Here is a 26,160-nt window from a genome sequence, read left to right as displayed (position 1 = left end):
ATCTAATAGCCGATGATTAATAAATCAGCGTGCTCTAGTGGTGTCGTTAAATAAAACAAACTTTATCTATAATTACCAATCATAATAGTGGAGCATTCATGCACCCAGTCCCATTAAATAGTTTGCATGATTCTATTTTCAGTATTAAACATTAGTCCAAAGTTATCTTCAACAAGATTCATATATTATAATTACATATGATCTTTAGAATCAGTAAGATATTTTTTTTTAATGTTTTCTTCTATCAATATTTTTAGAACAAAAAACCCCCCAAAAAACACCATCTCTTGATCTCATTGAATCAGTGAGTTATTGAAATAAAAAGGTTATCTTCTTTCAATATTTTCAGAACAAACCAAAAACCCACCATCTGTTGGCCCGACAAGAGCACCAACTAGAAAGCCAGGTATAGGACATGATGGTTTTCCAACGGCTCACCCGACAATAGACCATGCAGCAGTCCAGTTTCCAACATCACCCACACCAAGAGTACCAGGTACTGCTAGCTCCGTATAACAGTCGTCTTTATCATATGATTTTACAATTATAAACACAATGTTTTTATATGATTTGGTGGTTTTCCAACGGCTCAACCAACTATAGACCATTGACCAGTACAGTTTCCAACATCACGCACTCCTGGGTTCCCAGGTACAGAAGCCTGCTATATAGCTTTGTATTACAGTCATGTTTATCAAATGTTTTTAGAACTGGTCAGGTCAGGTCATAGGGCTTTATGTACACATTCAGAGCAAGCTGTTATAGCACACGCTTTTTAGAACTGGTCAGGTCATGTCATAGGGCTTTATGTGCACATTCAGAGCAAGCTGTTGTAGCGCACGCTTTTTAGAACTGGTCAGGTCAGGTCATAGGGCTTTACGTGCACATTCAGAGCAAGCTGTTGTAGCGCACGCTTTTTAGAACTACTAATATTCTCAATTTATAGCATTCAGTTTATTCTGACTGGATGATGACTCTAAAAAATTAAATATTTTAATGATAAATTTAGAAAATGTCATGTTGGAAGGTGGATCGTGATAAAGATTTAAAAGAAAAGTTTTAGTTTTTTTACCCAGTTCTGTTAGTGCTGTTTGTAATTATGAAACTTGTTTTGTTTTTTAAAAATGTATTTTAATAGGAATTGGTGTGGGGTGGGGCTGTGCCTCCCTACTAAAACTGCCCCACTTCACTAAAGATTGTGGCCCCATCCCCACTCCAGAAGTCGTTGCTATGGGCCTGGTTATTTTTTTTTTAAACCAAACGCTGGTGTATGAAACACCCACTACTTCAGGCACACACACTCACTGTGTCACTGTGCTACATCATTAACTAGTTAATCTCTATGTAATCAAAAGACAAAATCTAGTTAAAGTGAAGTAAAACGAGTGCTACGCATATTGATCATGTTTCTTCTATTGTAGACGCCTGTACAGCAGAGATGGGCATGAAGAACCATGAGATCCGCGACTCGATGCTGACCGCGTCATCGTACCGCGACGGCCGACACACACCACAGAGCGCTCGACTCGGGTCCGCGGGAGCGTGGCTGGCTGCCATTGACAACACACAGCAGTACATTGAGGTGGACTTCCTCCAGCCAACCATCATCAGCGGTATCACCACACAGGGCAGACCGGATGCGCCCAGCTTCGTGACGTCCTACAAGCTGTTCTATTCAAACGATGGCATCAACTGGAATGCATACAGGGAAGATAAACACATAGATAAAGCAAGTATATCATTGTCTTTGATGAGATGTGGAATAATCTTGGTTATTGTCAAGGGTGGATCCAAGGGAAGGGATCAGAAGGACAAAAATATTTTTGTTTAACACCAGTAGAGCACATTGATTAATTAATCAACGGCTATTGGATGTTAAACATTTGGTAATTCTGACACATAGTCATCAGAAGAAACCTGCTACATTTTTCTTAATGCGGCAAGGGATCTTTTATATGCACTTTCCCACAGACAGGACAGCACATACTACAGCCTTTGACCAGTTGCGGTGCACTGGCTGGAACAAGAAAAAGCCCAGTCAGTTGAATGGATCCACCAAGGTGGTTCTATCCTGCAATGCAAGCACCTCAAGCTAGCACTCAACCGACTGAGCTAAATCCCACCCCTCAGAAGGAAAGTGAACCCTTCCAATTATAAACAGGTACATGTATCTCTGATTGGGCACGTGTGCAGATATTTCATCAGTGGTTGTAGTGACCAAGGTTATAGGTGGGGGGTGGGGGGTTCGAGTCATGCTCCCCTGGAAAATATATATAGAGAAAAGAAACCCTCCCCCAGCACATGGCACAAAATATTTGAGAATTTAGTTTTATTTGCAGGTTTTCGCTGGTAATTTTGACTCTGTAACACCAGTACAGAACATGCTGCTCAGTCCACTGAGAACGAGATTCTTGAGAATTAGTCCACAAACATGGCAGGGCAGGATCGCGATGAGGTTTGAAATCCATGGATGCGTCAGCTCCTATCCCAGTACGTTTTTCTTACTCATTTATATAGTCACTGATAGACAGTTAAAAAGAATCGGTTGTAGCTTTTTGAACCCAAATGCTCTGGAACAAGTTTATATGAATAAAAGAAACATTTCTACTATAAAAAAAATTATCTTCTTTTACCATGATATAATCTCATATTACATAGAACATAGTTAATATATTTAGCTTTCAGAATTTATTCAGTTATTTAGTATAGTTGTTTCTAACAAAGATTGAAATACAAATCTGATGTAGTAGTTTCTGTTGTTGTTTTTTTCAGTGGTTAAACCTTGTAATTGTATGCTTGTTTTAAAGAGAAAACAAGATATAATATTTATACAATAAAACTGTCTGGTAGTTATATGTATAAAAATAAAATTCATTTTATGTTGTATTTTATCAAAGGTTAAACCCTGTAATTGAATGCTAGTAATTTTGTTTAGAGAATTAAAAAAAGACGTTGTTTATACAACAAATTAAATTATGTCTGTAATAAATGAATTTAAAAATAAAATTCATTTATGAATGAAACAAAATGGCAAATACTTCTCAACCTTGTTTTAGCTTGAGGTATATATTAGTCCCCTACCGGTCCAACCAAAGGGGACTGTACATGTAGATGTTGGCTCTGACCCTCTGTCTCATATAGAGTTTTACAGCCTCTTTTTCACAAGACCTCAAGATATTGAGCTGAAATTGTGTGCATAGTTTATCACAAAGGGTTACACATCAAGTTTTGGGATTTTCCCATTTTTGGCAGTTATGGAAATGTATTGTGCCCAGATGGAAGTGGCATGTAGTGCTCTAGTACTCTCAGAATGCTTATTTACCTTTTCTTTTCTTTTCTTTTTTTTAATTATAAAGCTGCTGCCCCAACATTAACATTTACTGGTCAGCCAACAGCGAAACCAAGCAAGTTACCGTCTGGAGAAACCCCAACACTTGGCCCCACTGCAACTCTGGTACCCTACCTGCCTCAAGGCTGTGTCGTGTGGGATGATTGGCTCGACCTTCACCCAGTGACCTTGACCTCCAGTGGTGACCACGAATCCATCAAGGCCATCTCACGCGCCACACAGACGTGCCGACACCCAATCTCCATAGAGTGCCGGACAGCGACGCCGGACCACACCCCATATGACAAGACCGGTCAGGTGGTCAGTTGCAACATGTGGGATGGACTGGTGTGTAAGAACAGTGACCAGTCGAGTCCGAAGATGTGCTACAACTACGAAGTGCGAGTCAGCTGTATCAAACACACCATGACCTGCTGTAAGCTGTGCTGTTATCTTCTTCTTTAAAAACGTGTTTTGTTTTGTATAATGAAATTTTTTAAAATATCTGATATTAAATAGATATTAAATACGAAGTGCGAGTCAGCTGTATCAAACATACCATGACCTGCTGTAAGCTGTGCTGTTATCTTCTTCTTTAAAAACATGTGTTTTGTTTTGTACAATGAAAATTAAAAAAATATCTGATATTAAATATTAAATAGATATTAAATACGAAGTGCGAGTCAGCTGTATTAAACACACCATGACCTGCTGTAAGCTGTGCTGTTATCTTCTTTAAAAAAACAGGTGTATTGTTTTGTGCAATGAAAAATATCTGATATTAAATATTAAATAGATATTAAATACAAAGTGTGAGTCAAACACATCATGACCTGCTGTAAGCTGTGCTTTTATCTTCTTCTTTAAAAAAACGTGTATTTTTTGTATAATAATTATTTAAAAAATGTCTGATATTAAATATTAAATAGATATTAAATACGAAGTGTGAGTCATCTGTATCAAACACACCATGACCTGCTGTAAACTATGCTGCTATCGTCTTCTTTAAAAAACATGTGTATTGTTTTGTATAATTAAAACTTTTAAAATATCTGATAATAAATATTAAATAGATATTAAATACGAAGTGCAAGTAAAACACACCATGACCTGCTGTAAGCTGTGCTGTTATCTTCTTTGAAAAAACATGTATTGTTTTGTATAATGAAGAAGATATCAGATCGTAAGATATACTATTAAATACTATAATTGTTATTAAGAACATTTGACATTAACAAGATATATTCTTGATTAAGAAAGACATTTTTGGGGGGGGGTTTTAGCAAATATTCCTCCAGACTATTGTTCAGTTGCATGCCATAAATCAAGATTTTTTTTTACTGTTTTCTGAAAGGTGCAAACTAAAATCCTTTTTTTTAAATTAAAACTTTAAAAGATTACAAAGCAAACACCAAATGCCGGGTTGTATACATTGGTACACATTGGTACATGTGTATTTGAATTTATATATATATTTTTAATTTATATTTTGTATTTATTCCACAAATGTTTATCATCCTAATTGTTCATTTAATTGTCAGCACTTATACAGTGAAACCTGTCCAAACCAGACCCTGTGCAAACCGTAATTCTGTCAACACTGGCCAAGTTTCATGTTCCCAACTTTTCTAAATTCTACAATGCGACCCTCTAAGCAACAGTTTCTGTCTAAATCGGATAAATATTAGGTGTGCTATCCTGTCTGTGGGATGGTGCATATAAAAGATCCCTTGCTGCTAATCGAAAAGAGTAGCCCATGAAGTGGCGAAAGCGGGTTTCCTCTCTCTATATATCTATGTCTGATGCCATATTACTGTACATAAAATGTGTTGAGTGCATTGTTAAATAAAACATTTCCTTTCTTCCTTCCTGATCCAGTTTAGACAAGTTTCGCTGTATATTGTAACTGCATTACACAATTGTTCAGTTTTTGTGTGTATTCTGGACTGTTTTGTGCCAATAATCCTGCTGGCTTTAGCGAATAAATCTGATTCTGATTCTGTTTCAGTGTCGAAACTGCCGACCGCAGTGCCGTCGGTTGCCCCAACACTGGCACCGTACATTAAAAACATTGTTCCGTGTTTCACCGGGATGGACGTCAGTGCATGTCCACACGATGGCTGTCCGGTTGGTCAGTTCTGCGATGGTCTCAAGTGTGTCCAGAAAGCAGAGTGCCCATGTCTTGTCAACAACAAAGTTGTTTTGGTAAATTATAATTTTTAGAAACAAATTCTTAGATATATCATTATCTTGACTAATATAGTGACAGGACATATGCAAGAGCATATGCAAGGGTGGTATATTAGAGGCCATGTAATATGTGGTAGTGTCATGTGACACACAAATAATCAATTAGGAGAGGGCCTCGTAAGTTGGATAACTTGTGCCCAATCCTTTGTGTGTGTGTGTGTGTGTGTGTGTGTGTGTATATATATATATATATATATATATATATATATATATATATATATATATATTATATGTAATAAAATATGTTTTCAATCAATTAATTACTGTAGAAATAAGTAAGAGTTTGCCCAACGAGTTGTCATGTTTTAATGTCACAAATTTAGTTTTATCAGTAAAAGTGTGTAATTAACCATGCATAACACAAGTAACTTTATATAGAACTGATGCGTCCCTGGCCTCTAAGTGACATTACGTGACATGATAAGGACATTTGGCTCAGTGAGAGTTGGCATTTAAAAAATGTGCAGTTATACATATTTATTGCACACTTTTGTCTATGGGAAAAAAACCTAACTGTGGTACCAACTGCAGATAGTGTAATATTCAGCTGTTAAATAAATACAAGATATTAATCATATTATAGCTATCTATCTAGTATGTAAAATACTCTACTTCGGTCTATTTTCTTCCAGGGTGGACACATTGCCGAAAATCAGAACTGTGATACCTGCCAGTGTTTCGGAGGTGAAGTCAAGTGCATACCTAAGACCTGTCCCGCTTGTCCACAAGTAAATATACTCTTTCATACTGTATTGTTTTGGAATAGATCAGTGGCATAGGAAGGTGCCAAAAAGTGGGGGTCACACATATATACATATATATATATAAATATATGTAAGCCATCGCTTCTACTACTGGATCAAGAAAGGGGGCACATGCCAGTGATAGTGTCACATATTCATATTTAAATTCAAACATATTCTGCTTAAATTGACAAATGTTAGGTACTTAAATTTGTTTTTAGAGAGAGACATGGGAAAGAAATTTGCTTGAAATATTTGCTTTTAGTTTGACCACAGATAAGAAATATTTGGGAGACTGGGAGATTCTAGATACAAAATGTTTGAGAGATTAGTAGATTCTAAATAAGAGATGATCAGGAGATGGAGATTCTAGATCAGAAATATTTGTGAGATTGAGAAATTCTAGATAAGAAATGTACAGGACACTGGGAGATTCTAGATAATAAATGTTTGGGAGATTCTAGATAAGAAATGTTTGGGAGATTCTAGATAAGAAATGTTTGGTAGACTGGGAAATTCTAGATAATAAATGTATGGGAGACTGGGAGATTTTAGATAATTAAGAAATGTTTGGTAAACTAGGAGATTCTAGATACGAAATGTTTGGGAGACTGGGAAATTCTAGATAAGAAATGTTGAGGACACTAGGAAATTCTAGATAAGAAATGTTGGGGAGACTAGGAAATTCTAGATAAGAAATGTTGAGGAGACTAGGAAATTCTAGATAAGAAATGTTTGGTAGACTGAAAGGAACGTGCTGATGTGACTATGTACTTACATTACTAGGGTCAGACCCGTCAACTAGACAGGTCCACGTGTCAGTGTCAGTGTCACAAGTGTGCCGACGGCGAGTTCCAGTGTAGCACCGGTCAGTGTCTGCCTGCTAAAGCTCGATGTGATGGAATTACAGACTGTACAGATGATGAATTTGGATGTGGTACGTACAACAAGCATGCCTGGTGAATGTCTAGTCTCTTGTAATGAAGGGCCATAACTCTTTCAAAACATGGAATTTATAAAATGTTTACAGTTATGGTCCTTCGTGATATGAAGATCTGTTGCACCATGTATTACTTTTGAAGTATTCTTACAATGATTGTTTACTTTTTTTGCTGTGTTTTTGTTTTTGTTTCTGTTGTTTTTTGTTGTTGTTGTTTTTTTGTTTTTTTATACTTGTATGAACCAAAAATACTTGTAGCCAATTCTTAAATAACACAAACTATTTGACAATATGATAATAATATGCAGACCAGCTGCTACATCCATTGTTTTTATCATTTGACAGGAATACTTTATACTTGAATATAGTAACTAATCCAAACTTCATATCCGTTTTCCAGCATTTACACCAATATTTACTATGCCGGAGGTTCCACCCACAAAGCCTGCAGTGCCAGGAAGTAATGCCACTCTCGTCCCTACATACACAAAACAGCCAGGTGAGTGATTAGTTCTGTCAACCTGTCGGCTCTTACGCATGCTTCTTAAAATTTTAATATGAGATTCGTAACAATTCCTGTAACTGAAAAAACATATTTATGCATGTTATCTTTTTTATTGATTATATGTGTAATTAAAAGATAGTAATTTCTAATATTAAAAAGCAGAATTTATTCAGTGTATTAAAAGTACTGAAAACCAGATTAATATTATGACATTTCTCTTTCTAACAAGTACGCATTTTAGCACATGTTTGCAATGTATAAATTTTACTAACAAGCATATCTGCATTATAAGTGATGTGTGCATATACATTTGACAACTTGAGGGTGGGATTAACAATGTGAAAATTATATACACACATTCCTCCCACTCTGTTTACATCAGCTTGAATCTTTAGTATGGTTTAATAAATGGTTTAATAAACAGTTTAATAAACGGGTTTAATAAACGGTTTAATAAACGGGTTTAATAAATGGTTTAGTAAACAGTTTAATAAACGGTTTAATAAACGGTTTAATGGTTTAATAAACGGGTTTAATAAACGGTTTAATAAACGGGTTTAATAAATGGTTTAGTAAACGGTTTAATAAAGGGTTTAATAAACGGGTTTAATAAACGGTTTAATAAACGTAGTGGGACTGGACATAGCTCAGTGATAAAGCACACGCCTGATGCGCATTCAGTCTAGGATCAATCTCTGTCAGTGGGCCCATTGGGCTATTTTTCAATTCAGCCAGTGCACCATGACTGGTATATCAAAGGCTGTGGTATGTGCTGTCTGTAGGATGGTGCATGTAAAAGATCCCTTGCTAGTAATGGCAAAATGTACTGTATAGTGTGTTCCTCTCTAAGACTATATTTAAAAATTACCAAATGTTTGACATCCAATAGCTGATGATTACTAAATCAATGTGCTCTAGTGGTGTCGTTAAACAAAACAAGCTTTAACTTTAATAAATGTCTTTGTCAATACATTTTACCAGTTATCATGGTCACATGGTCTTTATTTACAGAACTCACAACTGCTGCTCCAACATCTAAGACGCTCACCACCAAAATACCACCCAGTGAGTACGGAAAATTATAAGATGCTTTTTTTATCCTAGGTAACAGGAAAACATCGCACCGATATACACAATAGCTATTAACCTTTGTTAGGTGTCTGTTCGGTTTGGTATGAGACTAGACATCAGCACATGTCACACCGTTTGCTGTCTGCTGTTGATCAGTTTTAAATTCATTCGATTTTACCAATGCCAAAAAATACTTTCATTATCATCTTCATTGTCATATGTAATAATATTTTCTTCTTAATCATACTGAGTTTTTCGTTCTTTGATGATCCTGCATTAATTCATAAGTCATAGGAAACATTTGTGGAGGTTTTCATACATTAACCTTGACACAGTGGAAGTATTATGTGCATCTGATGGCTACTGGGATGTTTGGACATCATGGGCATAATGGCACATATTGTGAGAGATCCGCTTAAGAATTATGCAAAGAGAAACTGGTCAAAGTTTTGTTCTACTTATTTTTCAATTTATAAAGTGTTGTTACTTGTGTAGAGAAAAATACATATTTAAAATATCCTAGTTTTTCAGGCCCTTAGGAACCAGAGATAGGGGAGAGGCCTGTGTGCCCCAATAAGGGACGAAAATGTATGTTTTTTGGTCCTAGACTCTATATAAATAAAAAGAAAAGTCTGGCTTGTGCACCTGCCCCCCCCCCCCCCCCCCCAACTAGAGACTGTGCACCCACCACTGGTGGTTGTGTCCCCACTCCATATATTATTTCTAGGGGCCTGTTTTAACCTTGCTAATTTAAGTGAAGTAAATTTGACAGCATTTTCTTTGACAATGTGAAGATATATCACGCCCGCCATTATTTCAGATCCGTGTGCGTCGGTGGTGTGTCAATCCCTGGCCACGCCCCCAATCAAGGAAGGTGAGATCACGAAGATCGTGAAGACGCGTGACGGGTGCTGCGACACGTACATGGTGTTGTGCGAGCCCACGTTGTGCCGCGCGCCGCCGACATGCACGAGGCCCACGGTGGCCGTCCAACGAGGAGGACATCGGTGCTGTCCCAACTACAGATGTGGTGAGTTACGTTTGTCTTATCTTCACAATATGTCAGTGTTGTGTTTTGTCTTGCCTTTAGGTAAAGTCCCAACTACAGATGTGGTGAGTTCACATTTGTCGTATCTTCAAAATATGTCAATTTTGTCTTTCGTCCTGTGTTTATTAAGTAAAGTCCCAACTACAGATGTGGTGAGTTCACATTTTCCTTATCTTCAAAATATGTCATTTTTGTCTGACCTTCACAATGTCATTTTGTCTTATCTTCAAAATATGTCATTTTTGTCTGACCTTCACAATGTCATTTTGTCTTATCTTCAAAATATGTCATTTTTGTCTTATCTTCAAAATATGTCATTTTTGTCTTATCTTCAAAATATATCATTTTTGTTTTTATCTTCAAATATGTCATTTTTGTTTTTATATTCAAATATGTCATTTTTGTTTTTATCTTCAAATATGTCATTTTTGTCTTGTCTTCAAAATATATCACTTTTGTCTTTATCTTCAAATATGTCATTTTTGTTTCTATCTTATCTTCAAAATATGTCATTTTTGTTTTTGTCTTATCTTCAAAATGTCATTTTTTGTCTTATCTTCAAAATATGTCAGTTTTGTGAATTTGTCTTAGCTTCAAAATATGTCATATTTTTCTTATTTTCAAAATATGTCAGTTTTGCCTCGCATTTATTAACTTTCTGACTACTGGATTAATGTTTTACCAAAACCAAGTTTATAACTTTTACTCACATATTTTCACTTAAAATTTGTATATATATATATATATATATATATATATATATATACTAGCGGAAAAAAGTAACAGTGTAACTTGAAACATCAGATAAAATTAACACGGCTCAATATTTTAGCCTGATGTTTTGCACAGTTGACCAGTGAACGCACCGCCACACAATCGCGGGGTCAATTCCGTATTGGCACGTGCCGTTTCGCTTCTTGGACATGGGTCTGTTTTTCAAGGTTTTTCCGCCCAACATTTTACTGCTCCAGCTTTTGTCGACTTTGCTACTGTCGGGTCATTGTTTGGCAACCGGTGGAACAGAAAAGCAGGTTTTTTCGGTTGAAAGTGGTCGTAGAGCAATGCCCAGGCTAAATGTAAATGACCGCCTTCGCGCAATTGGTATGATCCAGGCTGAAATGCTCCATTGCGCTGTTGCTACGCAATTTGGTGTCAACATAAACACTATTCAGGCTTTGTCGCGACGTTTTCAACAATTTGGTAATGTCAGAGACCGACCACGTGCAGGTCGTCCACGCGTGACGTCACAACAGCAGGACAATCATACCCGACTCGTGCACCTCAGGAATCACTTCCAAACGGAAAGTCTGACAGCGCGGACCATTCCTGGATTGCGTGCCATCAGCCCCAGAACTGTACGGAATCGATTACGTGAACAGCGTATTTGTTCGCGACGTCCGGCTGTCCGTTCAGTTTTGCTAAGACGCCATCGTGTAGCACGTCAGGCTTGGTGTAGAAGACACTTGCGCTTTAATCGCCGACACTGGGCGGGTATTCTGTTTACAGACGAGTCCAGGTTTCACTTAGACAGCAGCGACGGCCGTTCAAGAGTCTATCGTCGTGTTAGAGAACGTTTTAGTGACGCCTGTATTGTGGAGCGACGTGCTTTTGGCGGAGGCAGTGTCATGGTTTGGGGTGGTATCACGTCAACTGGACGAACACCTATTGTGGTCATCGATGGCAATTTGAACGCCGTAGGCTACCGTGACGACATTATCCAGGCTCACGTCATCCCATTTGTGCAAAGACAGCAACGTCACATCACGCTTCAGCAAGACAACGCTAGACCTCACGTCGCCCGGGTGGTAAGGGATTTCTAGCTCAGCAGAATACCGATGTGTTGCAGTGGCCTGCAGTCTCACCCGATCTTGCACCAATCGAGCATGTCTGGGATGAGATGCAACGTCGTGTACGTGCGCTGCCTAACCAGCCGGTGACGTTGGCAGCGCTGGGTCAGACGTTAGTCCAGATCTGGAACGGCATTCCCCAGGCATTCTTCAACAATTTGGTAGGCTCTATGAGGCGACGGTACCAGGCCTGCATCGACGCAAACCATGGCCATACGCGCTATTAACTTTGTGAACTGATTTTTTACCCCCGTGTCTTTCATCCCCAATACCAATGAAACGACAGATGCTGTGACATTTTAAATGAATTGAAGTTTTGCAGATTTGCCTATTAACCATGCTATCTGATCGTTTCATCGTTTTATGTCTTGAAATTATGTTTTTATCAACATGATAACCATACACAGTTACTTTTTTCCGCTAGTATATATATATATATATATATAAAAATTCATATGTCAAAAGGTAACTATACTATTTTCATAGGTTTTTCACATTTTTATGATATTTTACATCAGTTAATTTGGTTTAAAATTATGCAAACAATGTATAAAGTCATACTTAATTTACTCACGTGCAATTGAGTTTAGTTGTCTGGTATTTACGGTCATTACTTCCCAATTACTGTGTGTTGCTGACAACAATTTTTGGAAACTAACTTTGATTCATATCCCAATATTTCGTGTTGGTAAAATGATCCAATTTATTATAAAATTAGCTGTCACAATCGGCTATCAATTCCTGAAATGTTGATGTTCTGCCATTGTTGTCAAAGTCTTGTTTAGATCAGTTTGTCTGAAACTGTAAGCCCTAGGTCAGTGAAACTTGGTTTATAGTTGCACCTATAGATGTTCGTCACAGAGCACCAACACATTTTATGGCAGGCGAGACATTTACAGGTAATTCAGCTGCCATTATCAGATGAAAAACAAATTTGATTTTCATTAACATGCTTTTAATTTTTTTTGTATGTAAACCAAATCCATTTTATTTGCAGTCACATGTTAATTATTAGAATTACTTCTTATGTTTGCATAAACAGTGTGTCCTTGATCTATGTAATTGGAAATACTAGCTGTTATATTTCTATTGTTTTTTAAACTATGCATTGCTTGTGCCCCTTGATTGGCAAGTAAATGTTGTCTTCTTCTTCCAGTTTGTCCACCGCGATGTCCTAAACCCACTGAACCAACGTGCGCCACCGGTTCCCAAGTTGTTGAGATACTCACTGAGTGCAACTGTACCACCAAGGCTTGTGGTAAGTACTCGTGTAATGATAGTCACTGAGTGCAACTGTACCACCAAGGCTTGCGGTAAGTACTCGTGTAATGATAGTCACTGAGTGCAACTGTACCACCAAGGCTTGCGGTAAGTACTCGTGTAATGATAGTCACTGAGTGCAACTGTACCACCAAGGCTTGCGGTAAGTACTCGTGTAATGATAGTCACTGAGTGCAACTGTACCACCAAGGCTTGCGGTAAGTACTCGTGTAATGATAGTCACTGAGTGCAACTGTACCACCAAGGCTTGCGGTAAGTACTCGTGTAATGATAGTCACTGCGTGCAACTGTACCACCAAGGCTTGCGGTAAGTACTCGTGTAATGATAGTCACTGAGTGCAACTGTGCCACCAAGGCTTGCGGTAAGTACTCGTGTAATGATAGTCACTGAGTGCAACTGTGCCACCAAGGCTTGCGGTAAGTACTCGTGTAATGATAGTCACTGAGTGCAACTGTACCACCAAGGCTTGCGGTAAGTACTCGTATAATGATAGTCAACTGTACCACCAAGGCTTGTGGTAAGTACTCGTATAATGATAATGATAGTCACTGAGTGCAACTGTACCACCAAGGCTTGCGGTAAGTACTCGTATAATGATAGTCAACTGTACCACCAAGGCTTGTGGTAAGTACTCGTGTAATGATAGTCACTGAGTGCAGCTGTGCCACCAAGGCTTGCGGTAAGTACTCGTGTAATGATAGTCACTGAGTGCAACTGTGCCACCAAGGCTTGCGGTAAGTACTCGTGTAATGATAGTCACTGAGTGCAACTGTGCCACCAAGGCTTGCGGTAAGTACTCGTGTAATGATAGTCACTGAGTGCAACTGTACCACCAAGGCTTGCGGTAAGTACTCGTGTAATGATAGTCACCGAGTGCAACTGTGCCACCAAGGCTTGCGGTAAGTACTCGTGTAATGATAGTCACCGAGTGCAACTGTGCCACCAAGGCTTGCGGTAAGTACTCGTGTAATGATAGTCACCGAGTGCAACTGTGCCACCAAGGCTTGCGGTAAGTACTCGTGTAATGATAGTCACCGAGTGCAACTGTGCCACCAAGGCTTGCGGTAAGTACTCGTGTAATGATAGTCACCGAGTGCAGCTGTACCACCAAGGCTTGCGGTAAGTACTCGTGTAATGATAGTCACTGAGTGCAACTGTACCACCAAGGCTTGCGGTAAGTGCAGCTGTGCCACCAAGGCTTGCGGTAAGTACTCGTGTAATGATAGTCACTGAGTGCAACTGTACCACCAAGGCTTGCGGTAAGTACTCGTGTAATGATAGTCACTGAGTGCAACTGTACCACCAAGGCTTGCGGTAAGTACTTGTATAATGATAGTCACTGAGTGCAACTGTACCACCAAGGCTTGTGGTAAGTACTCGTGTAATGATAGTCACTGAGTGCAACTGTACCACCAAGGCTTGCGGTAAGTACTCGTGTAATGATAGTCACTGAGTGCAACTGTACCACCAAGGCTTGCGGTAAGTACTTGTATAATGATAGTCACTGAGTGCAACTGTACCACCAAGGCTTGTGGTAAGTACTTGTATAATGATAGTCACTGAGTGCAACTGTACCACCAAGGCTTGTGGTAAGTACTCGTGTAATGATAATACAGTAAAACCCTGATAAAAGGAATTTTCTCAAATGTGGACCCTCAGTAACCTGGAATTGCCTCAATACTGGACATTTCATTCAGTCTCTTTATAAATATTGATACAGAATAGAACCTCTTTAAACCAGGTACCCCTTAAAATGAGACCGTTTATATAGTCCTATGGATGTCCACTTTAGAATGGTTTCACTGTATAATGGATTTATTAGGTTTTTTTTGTGCCTATTAAATTAATGTTCAAACACACTGTCCTTGGCACACACCTCCAGTAAGCCCTCTTGCTTCTCATCACACCAGCCTGGAAAGTTTGAGGTGAGCAGCAAATTGATTAATAAAAATATTAAATTGAAACTTCACGCAATCATTCACCTAGCACCATTTCAGGAGGGTGATCTTCAGCTCACCTTGATTTTGCTCATGGTGAAGACTGCACCACAGCTATTAAGACTATCTCTCCTGGACATTGGGTACTGAGACAGGAGTCTAGCATGGATGTCGGAAGTCAGAGGGAAGGGCCAGGGGGTATGTCCCCCAACTCTGAAAATATCCATTGCTGCCCTTCCCCAGTTGAAAATCATGTAAATATATAGCTGCCTCCTGTTCTCTCCCTGTTGCTGTTATCTGTTGATGCCTACAAATGTATTTGTAGTGGTCCTACATCTCTTCACTGTACTCTATCACCCTTGTGGCTAAAATTATATTATATGAAGAGCTCATTTGCGAAACACAATATATATCCAATTACATCATTTTGAGAAAAAATGGTTTTGCTGGAACATGACGTAGGATAAATCATATGAGGCACAGATTTTAAAATCCTGTCCAATAGGCATAGATGATGTTTTATCAGAAACTGTATCGTGGTATTGTTGAATTGTACTAACATCAGTATACAGTCACTACTAACTCCACAATTTGGATATTGGCTTATATCATGTTTTGGAAAACAACTCTTCATGTAATGTTATTAAACAATAATGACAATATGATGATTATTGTTTAGGATTCATTTGGAATCATAAAAATTATGTAATATAGATATTTTGGGATTCCATCTTGTAACCTTATGTTACCAACCCCAATCCTGCTAAATTTGCATCCGGATATTCAAACTTTAGGTTTTGTTTATTTGTAGTTGCTTCGCCTGTCCCAGTCTGCCGTTACATGATGACGAAGACAGTGATCAATGGAAAAGATGCAGACCTGACTCCACCAAAAGAAGTCATCCACCATGTATGATAATCATACATTAAATATCATTTATCATTTGTTGTAGTTGCTGTAATCTCTCGGAATTAACGTTTTATTTTTTGAATAACATATGTTCTGTTTGCGAATAAGCTCCTCAGAAATCACTCAGATGTTCACAGTTAATACATGTAGTAAAATGTTGAAGTGGTTTTGATTTAATAGCTCAAGTTCAGTTTCTAATTACAGGTGTAAACCAGTCAAAAACATCTCTTATTATTACAATAACAAATATTTTAGGAGTCAAAGTGGTCTTTTATTAAAACAGTCATGTATGGAAACATTTATGTTTCGAAATAGTCGTGTTTTGAAAATCTTGTATTGAAAGTCATGTATTGAAGCAGTTGTGTTGAAACAGTCTTATTCTGAAACAGTCTTATATTGAAACAGTCTTATATGTATAGAATATAGAAACAGTCATGTAAAGAAGCAGCCTTGTATTGGAATGGTCATATCAGTCATTGATAACCATCATGTACATGTATTGAACACGTCCTATATTGAAGCATTCTTGTATTGAAACAATTGTGTATTAACATAGGAATGTTTTGAAGAAGTCTTTTATTGTTGCAATCGGCAGATATTGTGTTTCTAACAAGGTTTTACTGAAAAGATGCTTTATGTTACAGGCTGGTCAGAAGTGGAATGACGGTCTTTGTAAATCCTGTCAGTGTGTAAACAGCTCCACCGGAACAGAAACCAGCTGCCAGACACAGACGTGTGCACCATGCAAACTCGTTAGTAGTGTTTTATTTTCATAAATTAAACATACATACATACATACATACACACACACACACACACACACACACACACACACACACACACACACACACACACACATACATACATATACATACATACACGCACACACACATACATACATAAATACATACATACATACATGTCTGTAATGAAGGTAATAAATGTTTTCTCTTTACAAATACTTGCTGTTGATCATCATTATTATGACTTTATCCTTCTCTTCACATTTGTAATACATTTACACATTTTAAAACTATAACATTACATTATGTATTTATTTAAAGTTGTATGTTGTAGATGGTGAATTTTTTTAAATCATTAAAAAGGGCACTTCAAATGGCAGGGTGGGGGGGGAGTGTCACAGGACTCCTGTGACACTCCTCTAGATCCGCCAATGTGATGGATGTAGTTACATAAACCAGTACTGTGTGTTGTAATCACCTGCTAAGCCGAGATGACACTGGGATTTTGTTTTCCGTTTGTTTCAGGGTGAACAAAGAGTGACAAAACCCAATGAATGCTGCGGTGAATGCAAACCTACCGGGTGTGTCGACAACGGACATATGTACAAGGTTTGTTAATACTCTGCTGCTTTTACCCTTAAGTGATGAGCATAATTTTAAAAAGCCATATTACACAACTAACAAACATGGCTATATCTTTTAAACCATCTCTGTATTCCTATAACAAAATAAGTGTTTTTCAACAGCTCTACACAATGTTCCAATAATTAATAATACAATTTAGATGTTTCGGGCATCAATTCTTTGACTGTAGGATTTGTTAAGACTCCCGGCCAGTTTTCTGTTCAGACTGGGATGTTATTAAGCACTCATTCAGTTCAACCATTACATGTTTCTGTGAAATGGAAATGGACTACAGTGCATTAATCAACAGTGTTAATTCACAATACTTTTTTTGTTTTGTTAAAGTTTGTTGTGTTTAACGACACCACTAGAGTACATTTATTAAGGAATCATTGGCTATTGGATCTCAAACAATCGGTAGTTTTGACAAGCAGTCTTCAGAGGAAATCTGCTACATTTTTCTACTAGCAGCAAAGAATTGTTTATACGAACTATCCCACAGACAGGATGACACATACCATGGACTTTGATGTACAAATCATAGGGCACTGGTTGATACAGCAAAAAGATTCAACGGTTCCGTCGAGAAGGTTTGATCCTTGGACCCAAGCATCTCAGACAAGTACTCTACTCATAGGCATACAGGATCCCAGTTTTGGGGGGGGGGGGGGGGGATAGAGGATCCCAGTTTTGTAGGAGGGGGAGGGGGGCAGGCTGATTTTTGCCTGAATTAAACAAAAATGCCCAAATCTGTATAACAACATTTATTCATATTTAGCATTACTGCCAAATGGTTATATATAGGGATGCAAGCAAATCACTATGCACTATTACATGGATTACAACTAACACTGTTGGTAGAACGATGGAAATACATGGTGAAAGAGTTTCAAACAAGTTCATATTTTACAAATATCTCTATTTTTAGCCAGAATTTGAGGATTTGTTCCAGCCCTAGGGGACGGTTGCCTTCTCCTGCCCCTGTGATGTACACTTATGGCTTTAATGAATACAAATGTTATAATAATGTGTGTTGTTAATTTTTCTTTTTCAGCTGGATGAAGAAATACCATCGAACAGAAAATGCTACAAGAAGAAATGTGTTCGGAACGTGTTTGATGGGACGTATGTCGTACAGGACTCGCAGGTCACGTGTGAACGTCTGGAAAATCTGCCTCCTTGTCAGTCGGTGAGTCTTGTCTTCCAGAATTATGGCATTACTTTTCGTGTCATTCACTGACACTGAGTTGCCAGTGATGGGACACTGTCAGTCGGTGAGTCTTGTCTTCCAGAATTATGGCATTACTTTTCATGTCATTCATTGACACTGAGTTGCCAGTGATGGGACACTGTCAGTCGGTGAGTCTTGTCTTCCAGAATTATGGCATTACTTTTCATGTCATTCATTGACACTGAGTTGCCAGTGATGGGGGCACTGTCAGTACGATTTGAAAGTAGGGGAAGGGGGCACTGTCAGTACGATTTGAAAGTAGGGGAAGGGGGAACTGTCAGTACGATTTGAAAGTAAGGGAAGGGGGCACTGTCAGTACGATTTGAAAGTAGGGGAGGGGGGCACTGTCAGTATGATTTGAAAGTAGGGGAGGGTGCACTGTGATTTCCATTGGTCATTGGAGAGAAATTGAAGACCTGCTTAGAGAGGGTTTTGGGGGTCATTCTCCCCTTAGTAACATTAAAAATAAAGAATTAAACAAACATGGTAATATACTTCGTACATTTATTACTGTTGTGAAAGTGTTAGTTTACTATTTCACCAGTTCATGAAGTAACACAAAGACTTTATTCTTTGCAGAATGTTTTAACTTACGATGCTACTGGCTGCTGTCGGAAATGTATCCCAAGAGGTAACTATACCATCATTATTAATACAGTCAAATAGCAAACTATACCGCCATTATTAATACAGTGAAATAGTAGACCTCTGAAAACTGTAATCTGCATAACCCATGTTACGCAAATGAAAGATAGGTTATGGAAAATTAGATTTTGCCAGAATAAAAAACAATTGTTCTCTCCATTTTCAGAGGTCTGAATATTCAAGAACTATAATTCAGGTTCATTTAAACATGCCCCGTTGCATGCAGTGGCCATTCTTGATCCTTCAGTGGGTGTTAGCAGGTGGCAAAAGATAACATTTAAGGATTGTCTTTTATTTCTGTTGCGTTCATTGGGGTATGAACAAAAAAAATCTTCCGCAAACTGTTAAATTGTAATGAATCTGTTAAATTTTAATGAATGTAATGGCAATTTAATTATATGTCATAAGACGCAAGAACATGTGATTATATGTCATAAGACACAAGAACATGTGATTATATGTCATAAGACGCAAGAACATGTGATTATATGTCATAAGACGCAAGAACATGTGATTAGGTTTTCAATCATCTCAATCAATCAATATTCTAAAGCACCAATGCACTGATTTTTCAAATACAAATTAAAATTACAGTAAAATTAGACAATCAGTAAACCGGAATTACTTCAAAACTGGACATTTTCCCCTTTTTAAATATGAATACAGAACAGAACCTATCTTATCCAGGTACTCCTTAATACCAAACATTTCACTTGGTCCCTTAGGTATTCAGTTTAAAGGGTTTTAACTGTATTATAATCACATTGATTATTTTATTAACAAATAAAAAAAATTATTCTTCAGAAATCATGCCCACCAATGCCTCCAGTGTTTGTCAGTCATGTTCCCCAAGACTGGTGTTCGGTCAGCCGCAGCAGTCGATAGGATTCTTCAAGGTCCATGACAAGGGAGAAGTGTGTCAGAACGTGCAGCCCGTTCGGGATCTCAAGGAGTGCGCCGGCTACTGCGCCTCTACGTCACACTACGCCGCACTCATGGGCGGATTCACCAACAAGTGCAGCTGCTGTCAGCCGGCCCACACAGGCACAAAGACAATAGAACTGGTATGTTCCGCTAGTGGCAGGAAGGTGACAAAGACTTATACCGTACCTGAAACATGTGGCTGTAGTGCATGTTCTGGGGGCAAATAATGGCACTTGGTTTTACCTTCTCATCGCCTGATCTGAACTCTATTGAACATGTGTAAATGTTTTTTAATGAAAAACAATCCTCACTTAAACTCCGGTGATAGTTCTTGACATGAACCATGTGTACTGTGTGTAAAACATTACAACGTCATAAGTCTACTTAATCCTGTTGTTATAATGTGGGGTTTTTTACTTGTTTGCTTTTCACATGTATATATTTTATTAATATTAAACATACCCCAAAGTGATGTTTTAAATTAAGTGGAACCTTATGGTATTTTAATAATTTCAAAGAATTACTTTATAGATTTGCATTATTAAGAGAGTATAAACTGGAACACATCTTTCAATCGCTGTATTGCATTCAGCTGTTTTTTAATGCTTTATTTCAAACTAAAAGTCAGTACAGTCGAATCCACTTAATCGCATGTCGGTTTATAGAATAATTTTTTTTTTGCATATTATATAAAAGACAAACATTAAAACATTTGGTTTATAATTTGTGACTAGTTATGGAGTTAATTAATTTATGTTTGAAAAACAATAACTAAATGGAATATATATATACTTGAAAATATACTAGGTCAAGTCTAATTCTGCTACTACTACTACTGTTACTCAAGTCTAATTCTGCTACTACTACTACTGTTACTCAAGTCTAATTCTGCTACTACTACTACTGTTACTCAAGTCTAATTCTGCTTGATGCACACACATACCAGGGCTAGCTCTGGCACTTGTCAAGTTCACCAATTGCGAATTTTGAAAGCAGTTGGCAATTTTTTTTTTAATTTGGCGAAATAATTTCACGTAATAATTGCCATTTTTTAGAAAATAACTGATGATTTCTGCCATTTTTAACGTTTAATAGACAATTTGGCAAAATGTTTTTCTCACCCAAGGCTAGCCCTGCATGTCGTGAAAACAGGATCACAATGTTTAATGCTTCATTTGCATCTCAGTGTTCATATTTTGACAGCTTTGCAACTATTTTGACAATAATGTTTTCATTTGAACAGAATTAAAGATACCACTTGCAGTCGCACTTTGAACTGAGATTGCATATATATAGATTCTTTATATATAGATTCAGAATTTTAGCAACTTATTATTATGTAAAGAATAAGGTAAAAACCACATGTCTTTGTATTAGGTTCGGAATTTTAGCAACTTATTTGTATTCGACAAAACATATTCAATGTTTACCTATCTGTTTAACACATTTGCAAGGGGTATAGTATGCATTTACTTTGTACTGATTATTGAATGTTCTCACAGACAGTAAGTAATAACAGGAGAATGGACATTGGTTCAAATAATATCTGGAAGAAGTATTTGATTTTAAATCATGTTTGACACACAGTAATAATGTAATATTTGTGATGTATTTGTTGTGAGGTAATAAATATATATTCTTATATAGAAGCTTCTGGTTTTATTTTTACTTTATCATGAAATATATGGAGAAATTCACTTAACTAAACTACTAATTATCACTGTAACCTTTCTTCAGTATTCTACAGTGATGGTCGATTGTAATTAAACATCGATCGGTTTCGCTCTACTGAATGAATGAATGTTTAACGACACCCCAGCACCCGGCTCTACTGAATGAATGAATGTTTAACGACACCCCAGCACCTGGGTCTTCCAGTTTAGATGCTAGAATTGATACATACACGTATATGTTGGAATTTTGGTTTGTACCTAAAGAAAAAAGATTAAGTTAAAACTTCTCTATTTGTAGGATTAAACATACAATAGGTACACGGTTCTTACAATCCAAATCCTTCTAAAATCAATATAATTATCAGACCCGTAGCATGGTGGACATTATTGGGTGTGTGTGTAACTCAACAAACGCCAAAGGCGCGAGGTATATGGGGGTCCAGGGTCTTGATTCAAAGGTTTATATTACTACTACTACTACTATATTACTACTACTACTACTGCTACTACTACTATATTACTACTACTACTACTACTACTACTATATTACTACTAGTACTACTACTATATTACTACTACTACTAGTACTACTACTACTACTATATTACTACTACTACTACTACTACTATATTACTACTACTACTAGTACTTACTACTACTACTACTATATTACTACTACTACTACTTCTAGTAGTACTATTACTAAAACTACTACTATATTACTACTACTAAGATACTACTACTATATTACTACTACTACTACTTCTAGTAGTACTATTACTAAAACTACTACTACTATATTACTACTACTAAGATACTACTACTGCTACTATATTACTACTACTACTACTATATTACTACTACTACTACTACTACTATACTACTACTATACTACTACTACTACTACTATATTACTACTACTACTACTACTATATTACTACTTCTACTACTACTACTACTACTATATTACTACTACTACTACTACTATATTACTACTATATTACTACTACTACTACTACTACTACTATATTACTACTACTACTACTATTACTACTACTACTATTACTACTACTACTATACTACTACTACTACTATATTACTACTACTACTACTACTATATTACTACTACTACTACTATTACTACTACTACTATTACTACTACTACTATACTACTACTACTACTACTACTACTACTACTACTACTATATTACTACTACTACTACTACTATACTACTACTATACTACTACTACTACTACTATATTACTACTACTACTACTACTATATTACTACTACTACTACTACTACTACTATATTACTACTACTACTACTACTATATTACTACTATATTACTACTACTACTACTACTACTACTATATTACTACTACTACTACTATTACTACTACTACTATTACTACTACTACTATACTACTACTACTACTACTATTACTACTACTATTACTACTACTACTATACTACTACTACTACTACTACTACTACTACTATATTACTACTACTACTACTACTATATTACTACTACTACTACTACTACTACTACTATATTACTACTACTACTACTACTGCTAGTAGTACTATTACTAAAACTACTACTACTAAGATACTACTACTGCTACTATATTACTACTACTACTACTATATTACTACTACTACTACTACTACTATACTACTACTATACTACTACTACTACTACTATATTACTACTACTACTACTACTATATTACTACTACTACTACTACTACTATATTACTACTACTACTACTACTACTACTACTACTACTACTACTACTACTACTACTACTACTACTACTACTACTACTACTACTACTACTACTACTACTACTACTATACTACTACTACTACTACTACTACTACTACTACTACTACTACTACTACTACTATATTACTACTACTACTACAACTACTACTATACTACTACTACTACTACTACTACTACTACTACTACTACTACTACTACTACTACTACTATATTACTACTACTACTACTTTATTACTACTACTACTATATTACTACTACTACTTCTATATTACTACTACTACTACCACTTCTATATTACTACTACTACTATATTACTACTACTACTACTACTACTACTACTACTACTACTACTATATTACTACTACTAGTAGTACTACTATATTACTACTACTACTATATTACTACTACTACTATTACTACTATATTACTACTACTACTACTACTATATTACTACTACTACTACTATATTACTACTAGTTCTACTACTACTATATTACTACTACTACTACTACTACTATTATTACTACTACTACTACTACTACTACTATATTCCTACTACTACTACTACTGCTACTACTACTATATTACTACTACTACTACTACTACTATATTACTACTACTACTACTTTATTACTACTACTACTATATTACTACTACTACTTCTATATTACTACTACTACTACCACTTCTATATTACTACTACTACTATATTACTACTACTACTACTATATTACTACTACTAGTAGTACTACTATATTACTACTACTATATTACTACTACTATATTACTACTACTACTACTACTACTACTACTACTACTACTATATTACTACTACTACTACTACTACTATATTACTACTAGTACTACTACTACTATATTACTACTACTACTAGTACTACTACTACTACTATATTACTACTAGTACTACTACTACTACTACTATATTATTACTACTACTACTACTATTATATTACTACTACTACTACTACTACTATTATATTACTACTACTACTACTACTACTACTACTATATTACTACTACTACTAGTAGTACTATTACTAAAACTACTACTACTATATTACTACTACTACTACTATATTACTACTACTAAGATACTACTACTACTACTATATTACTACTACTATTACTACTATATTACTACTACTACTACTACTACTACTATATTACTACTAGTATTACTACTACTACTAGTAGTACTATTACTAAAACTACTACTACTATATTACTACTACCACTACTATATTACTACTACTAAGATATTACTACTACTACTATATTACTACTACTATATTACTACTACTACTACTACTACTATATTATTACTACTACTACTACTACTACTACTACTACTACTACTACTACTACTACTACTATATACTACTACTACTACTACTACTATATTACTACTACTACTATATTACTACTACTACTACTACTATACTACTACTACTACTACTACTACTACTACTACTACTACTACTACTACTACTACTACTACTACTACTACTATTACTACTACTATATACTACTACTACTACTACTACTACTACTACTACTACTACTACTACTACTACTACTACTACTATATTACTACTACTACTACTACTACTACTACTACTACTATTACTACTATATTACTACTATATTACTACTACTACTACTACTACTATATTACTACTACTACTACTACTATATTACTACTACTACTACTATATTACTACTACTACTACTACTATTACTACTACTACTACTACTACTACTATTACTACTACTACTATATTACTACTACTACTACTACTATATTACTACTACTACTACTATATTATTACTACTACTACTACTATATTACTACTACTACTACTACTACTACTACTACTACTACTACTATATTACTACTACTACTACTACTACTACTATACTACTACTACTATATTACTACTACTACTACTACTATATTACTACTACTACTACTACTATATTACTACTACTACTACTACTATATTACTACTACTACTATATTACTACTACTACTATATTACTACTACTACTACTATGCTACTACTACTACTACTACTACTACTACTACTACTACTACTATACTACTACTACTACTACTACTACTACTATATTACTACTACTACTATATTACTACTACTACTACTACTACTACTACTACTACTACTACTACTATACTACTACTACTACTACTACTACTACTACTACTACTACTATACTACTACTACTACTATATTACTACTACTACTACTATTATACTACTACTACTACTACTATATTACTACTACTACTACTACTACTATTACTACTACTACTATTACTACTACTATATACTACTACTACTACTACTACTACTACTACTACTACTACTACTACTACTACTACTACTATTACTACTACTACTATTACTACTACTACTACTACTACTACTACTATTACTATTACTACTACTACTACTACTACTACTACTACTACTACTACTACTACTATTACTACTATACTACTACTACTACTACTATTACTACTACTACTACTACTACTATATTACTACTACTACTACTACTACTACTACTACTACTACTACTACTACTACTACTACTACTACTACTACTACTACTACTACTACTA

General features: G+C 36.1%; 1 protein-coding gene across 1 annotated transcript in view; it reads left to right on the top strand.

Moving 5' to 3' along the window:
- LOC121381939 overlaps nucleotides 1-21,669 on the top strand; it is a 95,660-nt gene extending 73,991 nt beyond the window's left edge. Inside the window, exons 36-52 of the mRNA XM_041511362.1 lie at nucleotides 350-496; nucleotides 1,422-1,729; nucleotides 2,340-2,490; nucleotides 3,357-3,764; nucleotides 5,337-5,533; nucleotides 6,211-6,306; nucleotides 7,108-7,258; nucleotides 7,662-7,760; nucleotides 8,778-8,831; nucleotides 9,658-9,867; nucleotides 12,889-12,990; nucleotides 15,763-15,860; nucleotides 16,505-16,612; nucleotides 17,129-17,212; nucleotides 18,282-18,416; nucleotides 19,038-19,089; nucleotides 19,908-21,669. Coding sequence (XP_041367296.1) covers nucleotides 350-496; nucleotides 1,422-1,729; nucleotides 2,340-2,490; nucleotides 3,357-3,764; nucleotides 5,337-5,533; nucleotides 6,211-6,306; nucleotides 7,108-7,258; nucleotides 7,662-7,760; nucleotides 8,778-8,831; nucleotides 9,658-9,867; nucleotides 12,889-12,990; nucleotides 15,763-15,860; nucleotides 16,505-16,612; nucleotides 17,129-17,212; nucleotides 18,282-18,416; nucleotides 19,038-19,089; nucleotides 19,908-20,254 — 2,747 coding nt within the window. The 3' untranslated portion in view covers nucleotides 20,255-21,669. The remainder of the gene's footprint in view (nucleotides 1-349; nucleotides 497-1,421; nucleotides 1,730-2,339; nucleotides 2,491-3,356; nucleotides 3,765-5,336; nucleotides 5,534-6,210; nucleotides 6,307-7,107; nucleotides 7,259-7,661; nucleotides 7,761-8,777; nucleotides 8,832-9,657; nucleotides 9,868-12,888; nucleotides 12,991-15,762; nucleotides 15,861-16,504; nucleotides 16,613-17,128; nucleotides 17,213-18,281; nucleotides 18,417-19,037; nucleotides 19,090-19,907) is intronic.
- Nucleotides 21,670-26,160: the final 4,491 nt, after the last annotated feature.

The sequence above is a fragment of the Gigantopelta aegis genome, chromosome 9, assembly GCF_016097555.1.
Source record: "Gigantopelta aegis isolate Gae_Host chromosome 9, Gae_host_genome, whole genome shotgun sequence".
Lineage (NCBI taxonomy): Eukaryota > Metazoa > Mollusca > Gastropoda > Neomphalida > Peltospiridae > Gigantopelta > Gigantopelta aegis.
This window is presented reverse-complemented; position numbering and strand designations above follow the sequence as displayed.